Source organism: Oryza brachyantha, chromosome 3, assembly GCF_000231095.2.
Source record: "Oryza brachyantha chromosome 3, ObraRS2, whole genome shotgun sequence".
Taxonomy (NCBI): domain Eukaryota; kingdom Viridiplantae; phylum Streptophyta; class Magnoliopsida; order Poales; family Poaceae; genus Oryza; species Oryza brachyantha.
In genome coordinates, this window is record NC_023165.2 from 23041049 (window position 1) to 23057970 (window position 16922).

The 16922-nt window shown below is 38.3% G+C and overlaps 1 protein-coding gene across 1 annotated transcript; it reads right to left on the reverse strand.

Annotated features, from left to right (window-relative positions):
- Positions 1 to 7845: 7845 nt before the first annotated feature.
- Positions 7846 to 13810, reverse strand: LOC102708981 (mitogen-activated protein kinase kinase kinase 1-like). The gene is made up of 9 exons (XM_015835335.2): positions 12487 to 13810; positions 11585 to 11669; positions 11396 to 11458; positions 11082 to 11239; positions 10504 to 10579; positions 10364 to 10423; positions 10087 to 10194; positions 8270 to 8526; positions 7846 to 8186 (listed from the first exon to the last, which is right to left on the reverse strand). The coding sequence occupies exons 1-8, from the start codon at positions 13647 to 13649 to the stop codon at positions 8317 to 8319; spliced, it is 1923 nt and encodes a 640-aa protein (XP_015690821.2). The 5' UTR covers positions 13650 to 13810; the 3' UTR covers positions 7846 to 8186; positions 8270 to 8316.
- Positions 13811 to 16922: the final 3112 nt, after the last annotated feature.

Here is a 16922-nt window from a genome sequence, read left to right on the forward strand (position 1 = left end):
GCGGCGCTGCCCCGCGCGTCGAACGCCCGGTTCGTTCAGTTTTCTAGGCTGCGTTCGGTTTGGCGAAAATTTTGGAAGCGAGATCACATCGACCGTAAGATCATACATTTAAATATTTAAATATTAAACGTAGGATAATTAAAATAAATTTCAGGTTGGAAACCGTGAAATGAATCTTTTGAATCTAAGTAATCCGTTATGGCACATGTTGTTACTGTAGCACTTATGGCTAATCATGTAGCTAATAGATTCGTCCCATAATTTTATATGATTTTATCCATAACGGTGTAATTAGTTTTAATATTTATGTACGTCTAACGTTCTATTTAAATACCCAAAATTTGATATAATGTTTTTATGAAAGTTTTTTTTTAAGTAACTAAACAGAGCCTTAATTCCGCCGAGCTGACTTGGGCTGAGCTGGGAAGTACTACTACTACAGATGCATGCACGGGGCCGGATGATTTCTCCTGGTGCGGCACGGTGTCCGTGGCGTGCGGCGCGGTCGCGGGCGGTGGCGTACGTGACGCGGGCGCGGTGCAAGTGCAAGCCGTGCGGGAGGAGCAACCAAAAAACCAACCCAACCAGGTGGGCGGCAGGAGGCACAGCGCGCGCTTCGGCGCATCGGCGAATCGGGAGGTGGAGGGAGTGCGTCTGTGCGCGTGTGCTAATCTTGGTTTTAAGGGGTGTTTGTTTCTAGAGGTTAAAGTTTAGCCTCTAGTCATATCGGACGCTCGAATATTTATTATAAATAGTAAACGTAGTCTATATATAAAACTTATGTATAATTTTGGACTAATTTGTGCGACGAATCTCATGAGCCTAATTAATCCATGATTAGCCTAGGTAATGCTACAATAAACATTTGCTAATTATGGATTAATTAGGCTCAAAAAATTCGTCTCACGAATTAACTCTCGTTTATGAAATTAGTTTTTAAATTAGTCTATATTTAATATTTCAAATTAATGTCCAAATATCTGATGTGATATTAGGCTAAAATGTTTAGCCTCATCTATATAACCCCTAAGTTTCCGGGCCGAGCCAAAAGCGGCGGCTTCTTGGGGTTTCGCGGGCGTCAGACGAGCGGGATGGGACATGGATGGACGCGTGCGTCGCGAGCCGGACAAAGCCGCGAGACGAAACGGACGCGCCGGGGCCGATGGCGACCGGGCTCGGATCGTGGGCGCCCAGTTCGTGATCCGGCTCGTGTGGCCACCGGACAGGCCCCTGCTGGAGTATTTTCTTCTCGTGGTTGCGATGAGCCGTTGAGCAGTGAGGTTTGGTGTAGGTATTGGTTCTTACTCGGTGCAGTTACTCCGGTGATTGTTGAGTGACATGGCATTTACAGCTCTTCGTTCAGATGTGAATCGTAATTCTCATTAAATACGGTGAATTAAAGGATTGTTTAAATAAGGCTAAACTTTTTAGCCGTACGTCGCATCGGATGTTTGGACACTAATTTAAAGTATTAAACATAGACTAATAAAAAAATTAATTTTATAAATGAGTGGTAATCCACGAGACGAATTTTTTAAACCTAATTAATTCATAATTAGAGCATGTTTACTGTAGCATCACATAGGCTAATCATGGATTAATTAAGCTCAATAGATTCGTCTCGCAAATTAGTCCAAGATTATGGATGGGTTTAATTAATAGTCTATGTTTACTATTTATAATAATAATCCAAACATTCGATGGGACAAGAGGCTAAACTTTAGCCCCTTGTCCCAAACAGTCCCTAAAGCAAGTTCAATAATATAGCCTATTAGCTTCAACCTAATAGTCAGTTCATACTATAGTTACCTACAAAACATATACTACCCTATTAATATCTGGTCTCATCTGTCATACACATGTTATATTTTAAAATCCGTGCTACAGCTGACTACAAATCTATAGCTCGCTGCTCTTCTCTCTTATCTCCTTAAAATATGCTTATAGATGGCTTTATAATTTGCTATTGTACTTGCTCTTAACGAAAGAAAGATGAAACCAGATCTACACGTACACCTTATCTTTTGGCTTCGCTAAAGTTTAAATTTTTAACCTTAAATTTAAAGTTGATTTTGGATATTTTCATTTAAGTTTATTTTTAGTCTTGTTTTTTAAATCGCTAAGAATATGTATATAAAAGTTTTATTATAAATTATTTTTTATTTACGAATATGTTGTTGATCTCTTTCATGTATTATCCACCACCTCTATTTTAAAATATAAATATTTTTAAGTTATTTAGCATAGACTACGAGGTGTTAAAACATTTTAGTCACTTTTTAATTTTAAATTGATTAGATTTATTTTTAAGTATATGAGTGGCTCTACAATGGAATGATTAATATCATGAGAATTAGTGCATAAATATTTTATGTAGTGGTATACAATTTAAGTCCTAAAATACTTATATTTATTTTGGGACATAAAGTATGAAACAACGAAATAAAACTTATATTGCACGAACTATTTCAATACCAACTATATTATTTTTGAAAATATAAAAATAAAACCTTTCATTAATAATGCCGTAAGTTCGTAACAGGCTTTCACTTCTTTGGAGTGAAAGTCTACACCAGGGACGGACCCGACGGGTGCCAGGACGAGCCTAAGAATTCTTTTATATACACCTACATACATGTGTGTAAAAAAGAAAAAGAAATCCAATGAAGAGAAAAAAGATATATATTCCTTAATGATATGTGATTGTGTTTTTTATAATTATATAGCTGTATTGTATTTTTGACGTGATATATTTACGACATTAAAAACTATATAAGTTTGAACCATATAGACATATACGCCACTGGTCTAGAAAAGTAGCCAGCAAACCTGACAATTTTTAGTGCAATTTCTTGCCCAATCACAAGAAAAAGCAAATCTGTATAGCATTAAGGTAATTTTTAATATAATATCTACTTAGTTTCTCTTGGTCCTATAATATAAGACATAACTATTTTTTATTTATCAAATAAATACATATAAACATACATTAACTAGCACATATTTTTTCTAAATTTGTTTTATTTTAAATTTTTTACTATCAAAATGTTCAACCATATTACATACATGCATATATGCTCTTAGATAATTTTAGATAATTTAATGGATAGGTGATTATAACTATTTTTGATCATTGTGGTACATTGATATTGTTCATGGCCTCATGGGCAAAAGAAGTCAAGCGAGAACCTTCCCACTGCTCATACGGTACAAAATATTGTACTTTGTTTACTACTAGTCCAGAGGTGGTGTTCAGCTGTCAAAATTTTTTGGCAAAAACATCACATCGAACGTTTGATCGGATGTTAGAAAGGGTTTTCGGACATGAATGAAAAAACGAATTTCACTGCTAGCCTAGAAACCACGAGAAGAATCTTTTGAGCCTAATTAATCCGTTATTAGCACATGTTGGTTACTGTAACACTTATGGCTAATCATGGACTAATTAGGCTCAAAAGATTCGTCTCAAGATTTCTTCTATAACTGTGCAATTAGTTTTTTGGTTCATCTATGTTTAGTGCTTTATTTAGATGTTCAAAAATTCGATGTGATGTTTTTGGAAAGATTTTTTGGAACTAAACAAGGCCTGATTGTTGTGTACTTTCTTATGAGCGTACAAGCAATTAAGCACAGGTATTCCTTTTACATCTCAAAATCGGCGCACAACGTTTTTGTTAATCTCAAGCTCTACAAATTATCGAATATAACTAGGAATAATGTAAGTACTCCAAATATCACTTTAGTTTTGAGATGCCTATCTATTGCAAATTCCCCTCTCCTAATTCGCTCTAGTGTGATTTAGAGCAATCATAATACAAGACACTAATTATAATTTATATATGTTCTGTGTCACAAAGAAACTAGTACTATATACCACTTTTACAATACAAATGCTACTAATTTATATTTGAATTTAATGTTACTCGTCTCTTGTTATGTCTTGGATGCTGTATAGAAACACGTCTCATATAAGATATGGTTTCCTTCTCTTTATTCAATAACTCACTTGCCACATCATATTTATCATATGTGACAACTCATTTAATTTTATAGACATTATTCTAGTCAGGGCATTGTGAGTACCCTTAGCACACTTTTCACACATGCTATATGACCTATCATATTTATTGGTCGATATGATCTAAACCTCACACTGGCATAGGTATTAAGATGTTTGTGACATCCCTACTCATAGTGTCTAAAATATCGTACAACTATAGTTATGAATTTTCACTATTCGATATTCAAAGATGAGTTGGTAAGCTAGTCGTATGGGGTTCAGTGATGCTTAGCTTTTTTTTATTTAAGGTGAGGAAGACAACCTTAATGTGAGACTACTTCCGATGAAAAAGATGTGTGGGACATAGAGACGAGAAGACAAGTGTGACTTAAGACCTCCTACCGAGGTCGATGAACTATGATTCAAGATCATGTCTATCAGGGAGTTATCATGTGTTTTATGTGAAATCAAGCCAATTAAATTCAGTGAAGAGAATATGTAATAAATTATCTGAATGAGGAATTTTTAACTCACGGTGATATTTGTGGTGGGTTTTTTGAATTTTTTCCCAAATAATTCACCAAAAATTTCCAGGCATACTCATGCGTAGACAACTATTTTTGTGATGGTTGGTCAAAACTTGGTGCAGTGGCCCAGTGCGGCGGTGCGCGAAGGAAAACAGGAGAACTTCTCTTTGACCACCCTCATATTCAGGTAGATATAGGCGCACGCAAGCAGCCGTAGTATCCATTGTATTTCCATGCATCTCCATGTGGTTCTTTCCTTAGATCCTGCTCCATGTTCCACGGTTCCAGCGAATATCATGCTTTGCTTCCAACGGTTGATCCGAACCTATTCAGGAACAAACTAGCATGTATCATAGGGCAATAGGGCACTGCACATAAGGCACTTCATTTTGACCCAATTTGGATTAACAAGGGCATCTCACGTCCTCACATTTACGAGAACACTACCTTAGGTCTGTTTGCATGAGCTTACGGCAGTTATAGTTTCTTACAAAATCTTCAAAAGTCTGAAATTCTCCCAAACAACAGTTAACTTTTGAGAATTTTGAGTTATATAATCTAGAAATGAACTAGAAACTAGAAGCTAAAAAACTCAACTTTTCTAGTTTCTAAAAAGCTGGTTTATTACTAGCTGCTTCTTAGAATTTTAAGCACCTCAAACAGACCATTAGTGTTAGTGCATTACGCATGTCCTTGTACATAAAACTTCTTATTTAGTTTCCTCCTGTTAATATAACACCAGCCTCCCTACCTGATCTTAAAATAAAAGGAAAATAGCAAAAAAAACTCAAATGTCACTCCTAATTTGAGATTCCTTAGAAAATAATTTATGGCAAATATCCCTTGCCCAATCAACTTAGTTTAGAACCCACCCTAGCTATCACCGTTGACACATCTTCTCGTGTCCTTTTCCACACGTTCTATTATCCCAACCAAATATGGTTAACGTGATTACAGATCTAACTACATCTCTCGAGTCCAATCAAGTGGGAGCAAGAGACATAATTAATTAAGGCATGTATGTTCCACTATTGTACATATAGTCTCAAGCATATTTCTTCCTACTGGCACATTGATACATCAAAGTCATGTTCCTCACCTTAAATTTGCCAAAGAAAATCTAATAAGACTGATTTCGATCTGGCCTAGTTGTATGTTTCATGACAATATGATTTTTAAAGCAACTTTTCTATAGACATTTTTTTTAAAAAAATACACCATTTAACGATTCGAAAAGTGTGCTCGTAGAAAACGAGAGAATATAGTATTATGAAAGGGGGAGGCGAACACAACCTAAGGCTATAAATGAGCTGAGCTTTGCCGAGACATGATGCCTAGGTTAAACTTGAGCTCAAGTTAAGCCTATCAAACTTTGAGTTTTCAATCAAGCTCGGCTCGAGTGCTCAACATTTTGATGATAATTTCTTAAAAGCATAATTTTAGGTTAATCATATTTAATAAGAGGTAAGAACAACTTAAGATTAACGTATAATACTACCACGTATTAGCTTATCATGACTTATTTATATTTAATTAACTATCTCATTGAATATTTTTTAAAAAAACTACACGTACTGCCAAGCTTGTGAGAAGCTCGAGCTTGGCTCGTCAAGAGCTCAAACCAAGCTTGAACTGAGTCTTAGACAAGCCAAAGTTGAACAACTTGTGAGCCGCGAGCTTTTTGATAGCACTTGATAGTAACGTACGAGTATGTAGTACTAAAGAATGCAATACCGGGAAGCAGCAACAACGAGCGGGGTGGGTTAGGATGCCCAATCTTTATGTGGATTCAGTGCCAAACCATAAGTGATTTTAGGATCCATCCCATCTTTTTACGTGACAATAGGGGAAATTGCAACCCTAAATGTTACTCTTAGTTGAAAATTCTTCTTATAAGTTAATTTATTATAAATAACCCTCTTAATTCACTTTTGTTTGAGATTACTCCCTATTGTTGCTGCTCATCCATTATCGTAGCGGTATATCCTCACACACACTCTTATAGGAATTTTTACATTTTTTATAACTAATAATTAATTAATTATGTACAAGTATTAATATATTACTATGTTTTTTATGGCAGATAACTAACAATCCCAATTACTCAAACGAACGCGGCCTCCTGGCACTTAGCACTGTATTTGTATACTTGTATGCCTCCTATCTACTCTCTAATAGTAACATGACCTATGCATAGCAACAACCTGTTTCACTGGAAATGTGCCTCCTTTCTGTTGCAATGAAATAGAAATGTGTTGGATTTATTTATTTCATCGAGTGCATGTCTACCTCAGACCTGCCAATTCGAAGTACATTTTTACTCATAGGTCACATGCAGCCAAAGCAGTTGTTCTTTATTTCTCGTACAGACACAATTTGTTAAAAGTTCTGTCATATGCTGGCAAGACATAAACACTAGGGGTGTAACTAGGAGATAGTCCAGGTGAGCCCAGAAAATACCCTTAATTTTGGCCCACAACCAGCCTAACCCCACGCACGACGCAAACAACCCACTAGGTCAAGCGTGATGGACTGAGAGGAGAAGATGTGGGGTAAATAGGTGGGCCTTTCCCTCCGCCTCTACCACTTGGGCGCTCGACTACCCATTGCCCCCTCCCCGCACCGCCTCCCAGCACATGCCTCTGTCACTCGTCCACCACCTTCGTGACTGATTGACACTCGTACTGCCAAACACTATTGCTAGACCTCTTCCTCCACGGCCCCCTTTGACCGTGGGCTGCATGCCCCCTCTTGGTCGGCTCCTGCAAAGTGATCACATGTGCCTGGCTGCCTAGTGTCCTAGCTACTTCAACCTCAGACCATGGCTTCCTAGTGGCCTCCACTCCTCCAGCTTGTCGACGTTTGCCCAATTGCCCCTCCGGCTTAGTGAGTAGTGTCAGGGATATTGATATACTACTAGTTTGACTAATTATGAATGATTGAAAGTGAATAAACCGTTATATTGTAATTTGTAGGATTCGGTTAATCATGAAGAGGAGTGTGGATATTGCATCGCTCTTCCAAAACCATGAAGCTAATGAAAGAAAAAGATTGCAGCCTCCTCAGTTAGTTTTCTATGACTGTATCGTAATATTTGTACATTTTAAATTTAGCAACTAAAGTAGTTGATTACTGATGCTACCATTCTATTATTGCTAGTTTTGTATGATTTTTATTGTATTTTAACTAAATTTAAATTTATATATGAGATTCGCAGTGTTAGAAATTTTTAGTATATGATACGAACTTATAAAGCAGGAGCGCCCAAAAAAAAATTCCTAACTACGCCACTGATCAACACATAAAAAAATTTGTCACGGCTGATAAGTCGCCAGCTGAAAAGCATTTCAGACCCACCAAAAATGGAAGAAAGTCGAGAATTCTTGGTGGTGCTTCATGAGCAACAAACCATGGGGCAAAATAATGATGTCAAAAAATTACAACGGCTGAAGCTCAAATACATTGCAAGCAATTGCATTTCTTTCCCTACCAGATCGTACAAAATCTATTGAATGTCCTCCACAAGAAAACACCCAAATATTCCAAGATCCAAGAAGCAAGGTCATGCTTGTCTCACCAGTCCTTACTACAATGCTAAACTACATCCTAAACAAGCCCAAGAAGTTTCTTTCTAGAAACTGAGTGGGAACCACGAAGATCTGCAAAACATAGGTTATATGAGTCGAATTTACCAAGCACAAAACTGCTATAGAGCATCATCATTCTTCTGGCAACAACTTACTTGTTCATGAGCTGCGCAGTGTTCTCACTGACAGAAACACGCCACTATCAATACGAGCTGATGGCAGGAGGGGATGAAGATTCAAAAGAAGCTCGAAGAGGCCTATTAACAAATGGGTGTGACAGAAGTTGTGATGCAGAAGGCCGTTTCTCTGGATCAACTTGTACACACTGGCTAATGAAATCTTGAGCATCTTTTGACAAATAGCTGGGAATTTGAGGACCTTCTCCTTTTCCAATCATAAAAAAGGCGTTTGTCTGAAAATACCAAATCAACATTAGTGTAGTGCTTAGATAACAACCAAAGCAAGATATTAAGTGCGCTAGTTGAATTATAGTAAATCTTAAAGCAAAAATAATCTCAGGCACCAATAGTGTTATGTTCTCACAGAGTAAGAAATGAAGGGAAAGACTACCTATAAGCTGTAGGTCCTGTTTATGTATTTCACAGTGCTTTGCTATCGGTTAAACAAGTTATGTGTCTAAAATTGCATAACAAACTTGTATTTGAGGGACCATTTTGTAATATTAAAACATATAAAGTAGTAACTGATAAAAAAAGTACAGAGTTGGTGGGGCGGTAGATTCACTGCCACCACTATTGCCTTCTTTTAGGAGTATAGATATGCTAGCATACTGCCCTTCCGTTGCAATGGAATTTTATTAAAAAAATATTAGCATATTATTAATATTATTTTTTGCATTATCATCTCTTAATTACTACATATATTTGATACTGACATGTGGGTCTATTTATTTCACAGTTTTTCTCTCCCCCCCCCCACCCCCCCCCCCCCCCAAAAAAAAATAGAGTTAGTAAAGGTGTTTGATCTGTAGTCATTTTTTCTTTTAAAAATTAGTGATACGACCAGATTTTATTAAAGAAAATTATCATTAACATGTTATTACTATTGTTTTTGAATATTATTTCCTAAATTGATATCTATATTTGTTACCGGTATGTGGGCCCATTGGTCTAATAGTATTTTGTTCATTACACAAAAATTAGAGTTAATAAATGTGGGTTGCTATATAAATCAGGAGTTGGTGGTATGGTAGATGGTAGATTCACCACCACCCATCACCACCACTGCTACTCTTTATAGGAGTAAAGAGTATAGATAGTCTATTGTAGCAAACAAAGTTTACAGTAGTATATCTGCTATATACTTTAGGACAAAATTACCCTTGTGCTCACATAGAAAGTATAATGCAGCTTACACATCATAATATTGAATTAATTAAAGGGTATAACCTTCATTATTGAGTCAAATAAAGATGAGTAAATTTCTCAAAATCATATATACTTGTTAAACTTGTAGCGTATTTATCTTTTCAGTTTCAGGCGGTGCGAAACTATTGTAATAATTTACTGTGCCTTTGTGCATCTTACATGCAGCAGCCAGTTTATCCATGAACTGAAAAGTAAGATACTTTGGTGAAACCATCATAAAACTACAAATTAAGTCCCTGTGTTGCAGAGAGAAAAAACACATACTTATCATAAAATCTATAACAAAACTAGAGATTAGGGCAAAATGTCAAACAATTACAAATTCAGCGCCAATTTTAACACAAAAGTAAAGATTTGCCATACTATATTAAATCTGTAGTTTTTCTGACACTTGTGTCAAAAATATTTGTAGTTCTCGAAATTCACTCAATAATAAAGAACATAAGCTTTCCTAAAACTTAATCTTGACACTTATCTTGGACTGAAGTTTGATGATGTACTATTATCTTATACATTGAACAAGGACTAATACATAAAAAGAGTGTTAACAGAACTATAAACTGTAAAGTCAAAGTATGACATACCCACTCCACATTAGGGTATGGTATTTGACGGGTTAACATCTCCAATACAGTGCAGCCAAGACTCCAAATATCAGCCTGGGGCCCATATGTTTTTTTAGGATTAACAACCTGGAAATAGAGGTTGTTTTAGCACTTTCACAGTTTTCTGGCTACGACATACCAACACAGTATTATCATCAAACATTGGAAAACAATAACACATAATTAGTCTGACCAGAAAGAATCGTGATTCTCGTAAAGGGGAAGTAAACATCATAGGATAAAGAGTAACTTTTACCTCAGGTGCCATCCAATAAACACTTCCTTTGCATGATCTCAGCATATTAATTTTTGACATCTGAAATCCAACAAAGAAACTATCTCTGTAAGACAGCATCATAGGTAAAACACTACTATTTGTACAAAAAAAAGGCTAACCTCCTTCGCTAACCCAAAGTCTGCCAGTTTAACTGATCCATTCGCATGAACCAGTATATTTGCGCATTTAATGTCTCTGAAAATGAAACAATTATTTCAATCAAGGAAAAAATTGAATCAAATGGAAACATCAAACAGTATCCCATGCAAAACTAAAAGGGCACAGAGTTAAGAACATAGCATGATACCTCATTTATAATTTTTCAAAATAACTATGCCAAGTTAACTTTCCCTGTTTGTTCCTACATCTGAGCAATCCAGAATAAGGAATTTTTCTGTGCTCCAATAAGAAACTATTATTTGAGTCAGGGGGGCATGTATAGCCCCCAAGACCCTGTGGTGCATGCCACTTTCTAGAGAAGGTGGAGCAGTGGATGTTAGTTTTGGACCAATATACTGACATCGGGGAATGCAGATGTATTCCACTATATGTGCTATTAACATTTGAAATGCATGGAAAATGAGCCCAAAAGATCGTATGCTTTGTCAGAAAAGGTGGTTCAAAAATAATCTGTTACTTAATGCAGTATCACAAGCATTGAATTATTTCAATAAAAAATACAAGAGAAGCAGCTTACCTGTGGACTACGTTTCGCTCATGGAGATAAACCAATCCATTGAGAATCTGCCTTGTGTATGCAGATACTTGTGAGTCTCGTAGTTTATACTTTTGATAGAGGGATGATAGAGAACCCTGTGTAACAAGCTCAATAAAGATGTACAGTTTTGATTCTTCCTGCATTGGAAGTGTTGAATGAATTACATGAGTAATGGGCATCATTACAAACATACACAAATGAAAAAATGTGTATATTACATAGCAATTATTTACATAAAACTATTTCTAGAATTGAATTAACAACTCAGCAACATCAAAACAATAGTGGGTTACCTTGTCAGTTCCATAATACTGGACTATGTTTTCATGTTCAAACTGACTTAGTAGTGCAATTTCCTGAGAAACAATAACTCAAAATTAGATGGTTTTAGAAGGTGGTACAATATAGTACAGACAACAGTACAACACTAGAACAGACAGTATTCACAATAAAAGGTAGCTGCAACAGATGAAGAAAGTAACCTGTTCAAGTGCAAGAATAGATTGTTGAGCATTGCTTCCTTGGTCAAGCAAAGATACTTCCTTCACAGCAAAAAATGCTCCTTCACTGTAGAGGCATACAACGAGGACAGCATTTAAAATTTTAAATACATTGTGTGCTCTTCAAATGGTACAGAAACAAGAATGAATGATATCCCTTACATTACTCTAAGTGGTTAAGACTGAAGTTTTACTATAATCAGGTGAAGAGTATGCTCTATATCACTCCTAACAACTTCCAACCTGAAGCCATTTGGCTCCAATAATATTTCAGTGTGCATCCATGATCAAAGTCTTGGAAAGGTTGGAACTTGCAGATATCATGGTCCTATTCTCACAACATTGTAGGCTTCCTAGCACAAATGCAGCAAGCTGCCTATTGGAGGCTACTGGTAGCAAAGTAGTTGGATACTGTCTCTGCTTATTCTTATCAGGCATACTTTAATTTCAAGAAGTCTTCAAGATCAAAATTTCAGCATGATTTTACATAATATACTCATTAAATAGCTATAAAACCAACATTGTACAAAAGCACTTTGAAACCAATCACCCCAGTACCAATAAACTACACACGTTCCCAAAGAAATATTTGACATTCTAGTATTCTACCTGCAGAATTCATGCTATTAATGCCATGCACTTCTACCTTCAGGTAATAAACAAAATAGCTTTCCCATCTTCTAACGAGGGGGCTGTTTGGACTAGCTAAGATTTGTCTTTCATGAAAATAACCTTAAGCTAAGGCCAGCTATGACCATATGACATAAGTCTATTTAAAGATATGCTTAAGTTAGACAAAAGATTGTAGTATATCTGTGAATATGTGATAAGTAAGAATAAGACAAGATCAAACACCAATTTCGAACTAAAGCATTGGTACTTACTCACTGATCCCTTCGTACACCATCCCAAATGAACCACTTCCCAGAAGAGCACCACGCATCCACGACTTAATCTTCCTCTTGAACTTCCCATTTGGCGAGATGATGAACATAGCCTCCGTAGTAGTGCTGGATGCATCATCATCATTTGTTGTTGACAATGATGATGTCCCAGTGAAACCTTCAAAGGTCTCTCCTATCCTTAACCCTTTCATCTCCCCGTCCACCCCTGCCACTCCCTCCTCCTCCTCCTCCTCCTCCTCTGTGTCCGACGTGTGAGACGCGTCCGCACGTTCATAATCTGTTCTCACTCCACTTTTCTCTTCACTGGGAGCAAACGACTGCAGAATGTCCCAAGTCGACACCCCGCTCATGTCTTTGGCCATAATCCTCCCTGGCGGCGGTGCGAGCTGCATGAGCGGCTTAGGAGGGGAGAGCACGGGAGGCCGGGCTCCTCGGATCCCGACTTCGCCGCCTCCTCTCCTCGGAGATAGCAGCGGCAATTCAGCGACGGGTGCTACAGCAGCAACGGCCTTGGGGGATTCCTGAGCGAGCGCCGCACCGGTGGGCTCCTCCGCCGAATCAGTTGCGGTGGAATTGGAGGAAGAATGAAGGGACTCCTCGGGAATTGAATCAGGGAATGAGGGAGGAAGACTGATCTGGATGACCTCGGGGGCGGAAACGGTTCGGGCCACGGGGGAGGGGTCGTCGACGGGAGGCGAGGAGTTGAAGCGGGAGCGGGGGAGGAGGTCGGAGTTAGAACGCTCTTTCCGGGCTTCCCAGGCGTCGGCGGGGATCGCGAACTCCTCCGGCCCCGATAAACCCAAGCTGCGGCAGAGCTCGTCGACCTCCCCCTCCACGCTGCCGCTGATGCGGATGTCCGTCCCGCCGCCGCCGACTGCCAGGTCGAGCGACCGCGACGGCCGGAGCCCCAGCGACCGCTCCGCCGACGTGGACGACGACCACGACGCGCACGCCGACACCGCCGAGGCCCCCGCCTCGTAGTCGATGTGCTTCGCGGCGTTGCGGCGCTCCAGCCGCGAGCTACGCCCGCGGCTCCCGCTCCCGCTCCCTTCCCCGCCGCCGCGGCTGCTGGAGTCCATCGACGACGCGTCCGCGCCGCGGCGGCCGGAGGAGGAAGACTGCTTACGGCTCCACGAGAACATCTGGATCCATAAGACGACCGCGACCACACGCCTAGGCGATGCTCAGCTCCATGGCGGCGCCGCGTACTCCCTCCGCGATTCGAGCTCAATTCCGCAGCAGCCACGGCCCTCGCCTCGCGCCGCCGTGCGATTTGGGGGGGGAGGAAGGATTTGGAGCTCGCCTCGGCTGATTGCGGGATGAAGTGGCGTGTCCGCGTGTGCGGGCTTCGTCGCGACAAATAAACTTCGCCATACAAGCGGCCAATGACCGGTGGGTCCACACCCGAGCGGGGCCCGAAGCCAGTGACGCAGGCGCGTAGCCTCCTCCGTGGCGTGGGTTCGACGAGCCGGGACGTACCAGACGCGGGTTGACTGCGACGACGACGAGCGCGCGCGGTGAGAAGAAGTCGATGCGGACCCCGCGTGAGGGACCCACATGTCGGCGGGAGGGCAGAGGGGGTGGGTAAATAAATGGCTGCCGTTTGGCGCGGATGTGAGGGCCAGTGGGGAGAGTGCAGTGCAGTGGGAACGGGGCGGCGTCGCCGGGCCAGCACCTGTCAACGGCAGTTGCGCGCACGGCGCACGGCGGCGGTTGCAGATGAGGCAGGGAAACGAAGGGGAGGAACTTTTTATTAACGACGCATTGTACATGTCCCACTCTACAGCTCTGCCATCGGCAATGGTAAAATGGCACCCATGTTTTTACCGCCAGATCCCTGGGTTACTGTTTGAAATGGAAGATTATTTTTTTAAGACGTTCTAAAAATAATCCCTCTATATACCACTTTTTTTCTTCAACGAGATATCTCTTTATAGATAATTATAGCCCACGTCTTTGAGTTTTTTGACTGCAAAAATTAAACGATGTATTTACAATAACTTGGGAATAATTTATTTATATATTGTTCTTAACGAACTAAAATAAATGCTGAAAAATAAACGATGAAAAATTTTAAAATTAACTTCAAATTAAAGGTTGATAATTCAAATTTTGGCTTATAAACATAAGCAAAGACAAAAAAAACTGAAGCTAATAAATATGTCGGTATTACCCAGTTTTCATAGTGTAAGACTTTCTAGCGATGTCTAAAATTATACGGATGTTGATGAATCTACATATATGCACATTGATGTATCAATAAATGCAATACCCAAAAAATCAAACTGTATGAAACGGAGGGAGTATTTTTTAGGTTTTCAGATATAATTTTTGACTCTTCACTTATTTAAAAAAGTTACGGTTAATATTTTTATTGATATTAAGTGATAAAACATAAATAATATGTTACGCGTGACTATTTTTTTTATTTTTAAATATTTTATTAAAATAAAATGGATGATCAAATACTGGACATGGAAAAATTGAAGTCTCTGTCGGACGGACAGAGTAAAAAGGATTAGCCATGCTACAAGTAAACAAGTGGTTATGACGCAGCAAACTAACAGGGCCACATGATGACCTTAAGGCGTTACAGTTCCACTGCATTGAATTGTTTTGGTTTTTCATGAAAAAACCCCCAACGATTTATTTGTAAACAAAAAATAACATGTAAATAAAACTTTTATATACATATTTTTAAGTTATTAAAAGCCAAAAGCTAATAAACTTTGGTAAAAAAACCAAAAATAAATTTCATATATTAAGCATAAGCAAACGCAAAAGCAAAAGATAAGTGTGATATCATGGTATATTGTTGGCCACACTAAACTGAAATGGTTAAGTCTAAGAGGTTAATTTGTTCTAAATTTGAAATAAAATACTCGGAAAAAACAACTAAAAAATTCTTCCCTATAGTACCGTTTGATGTCAAACATATTAACCAAGTTGGTTGGTTGACTTTGACTAGGATCCCGATCTCAAAATGTCTTGTTATCAACTCTCAAGTACGGAATTGGAAAATACGGCTAGCATGCACGTACTCAAGTAGCAACTACATTGGAGGATTGCAACTGATGATTTCGATAGTTACGTACATTTATAAGTGGTTGTTTGGATTCAGGGATTTTTAGAGATTTTTTTAAAGTCTCCTGACACATCGGATGTTTGACGTTAATTAGAAGTATTAAATATAGACTGATAACAAAAATAATTGTATAAATAAATGCTATTTCATTAGATAAATTTTTTAAGACTAATTACGTCACGATTAGCAAATATTTACTATAGCATCATATTCGCTAATCATATACTAATTAGGTTCAATAGATTCGTCTCGCGAAATAGTCCAGAGTATGAGGTGGGTTTTACTAATAGTTTATATTTAATACTTCTAATTAGTGTCCAAATATATATTTGATGTGACAGGCCCTAGGAAGGATTCACTGTTTTATTTCATTATTATAAGATCACTTGGATGTCAAACGAACCAATGCTAAGATCATACCCAGGTTGAGTAAGTTGACTACAATTTTCTCGACCTTAAAGGCCCTACCCTCAACTCTCAGGTACGAATTTTGGAGAAAGATCATGCAAGTGTTCCTTTGGTTGGTGCTCGGTTTTTTTATTTAACGTTGTTCACTTTAGATTTGATTATTTGTGTTATTTAAACTTTTGACAAATATACAGAATTATAAGTTATTCTTAATATGTTTATAATAAATCTATTCATAATAAAATAATTAATAGTTATATTATTTTTAATAAGATAAATAGTATAATAATGAAAGGTAAACTGCGTTGTAGCAATAAAACGGGAGTAGTACTGCATAGGCCACGTTCGGCATTGCCCATAAGATAATTAAGCCCTTTTCTGCGTGTGCGTTTCCCGAACTGCTAAAAGTTGTATTTTTTGGAAAAATTTTGTATAGGAAAGTTGTTTTAAAAAATCATATTAGTCTATTTCATATTTTTAAATAATTATTAATTAATTATGTATTAATCTATTACAACGTTTTTCACGCCGGATATCTAATCCCACCTCCTTGCTACCGAACGCGGAGTACACACCGTGGCCATTGGCACCATCTGATCTGCTTAATCAAACAGAAACAGGTTTGCCAAAACAGTGTAAATGCATTCGCACGGAAGATGTCATGGCTTCGTTATCAAGCCCATTTTCGAGAGAGCCGGAGACTATTTTTTTCAGGTTTCGATTGTCACAAAAGTAAGGTCATGAATAATGTAAATGGTATCGTTAAGTGGCCTGGATGCCGCGTGGCTGCCACGTAAGCTTGAGATCATATGTCTAAAAAGAATGTACTACGATACAAAGTTCTTGTACCTCTAACTTTTTATGCTTTTATCCTTTTCTATTTTAACTCTTATATCATTTTTATCTCCATACAAGTTTAAAC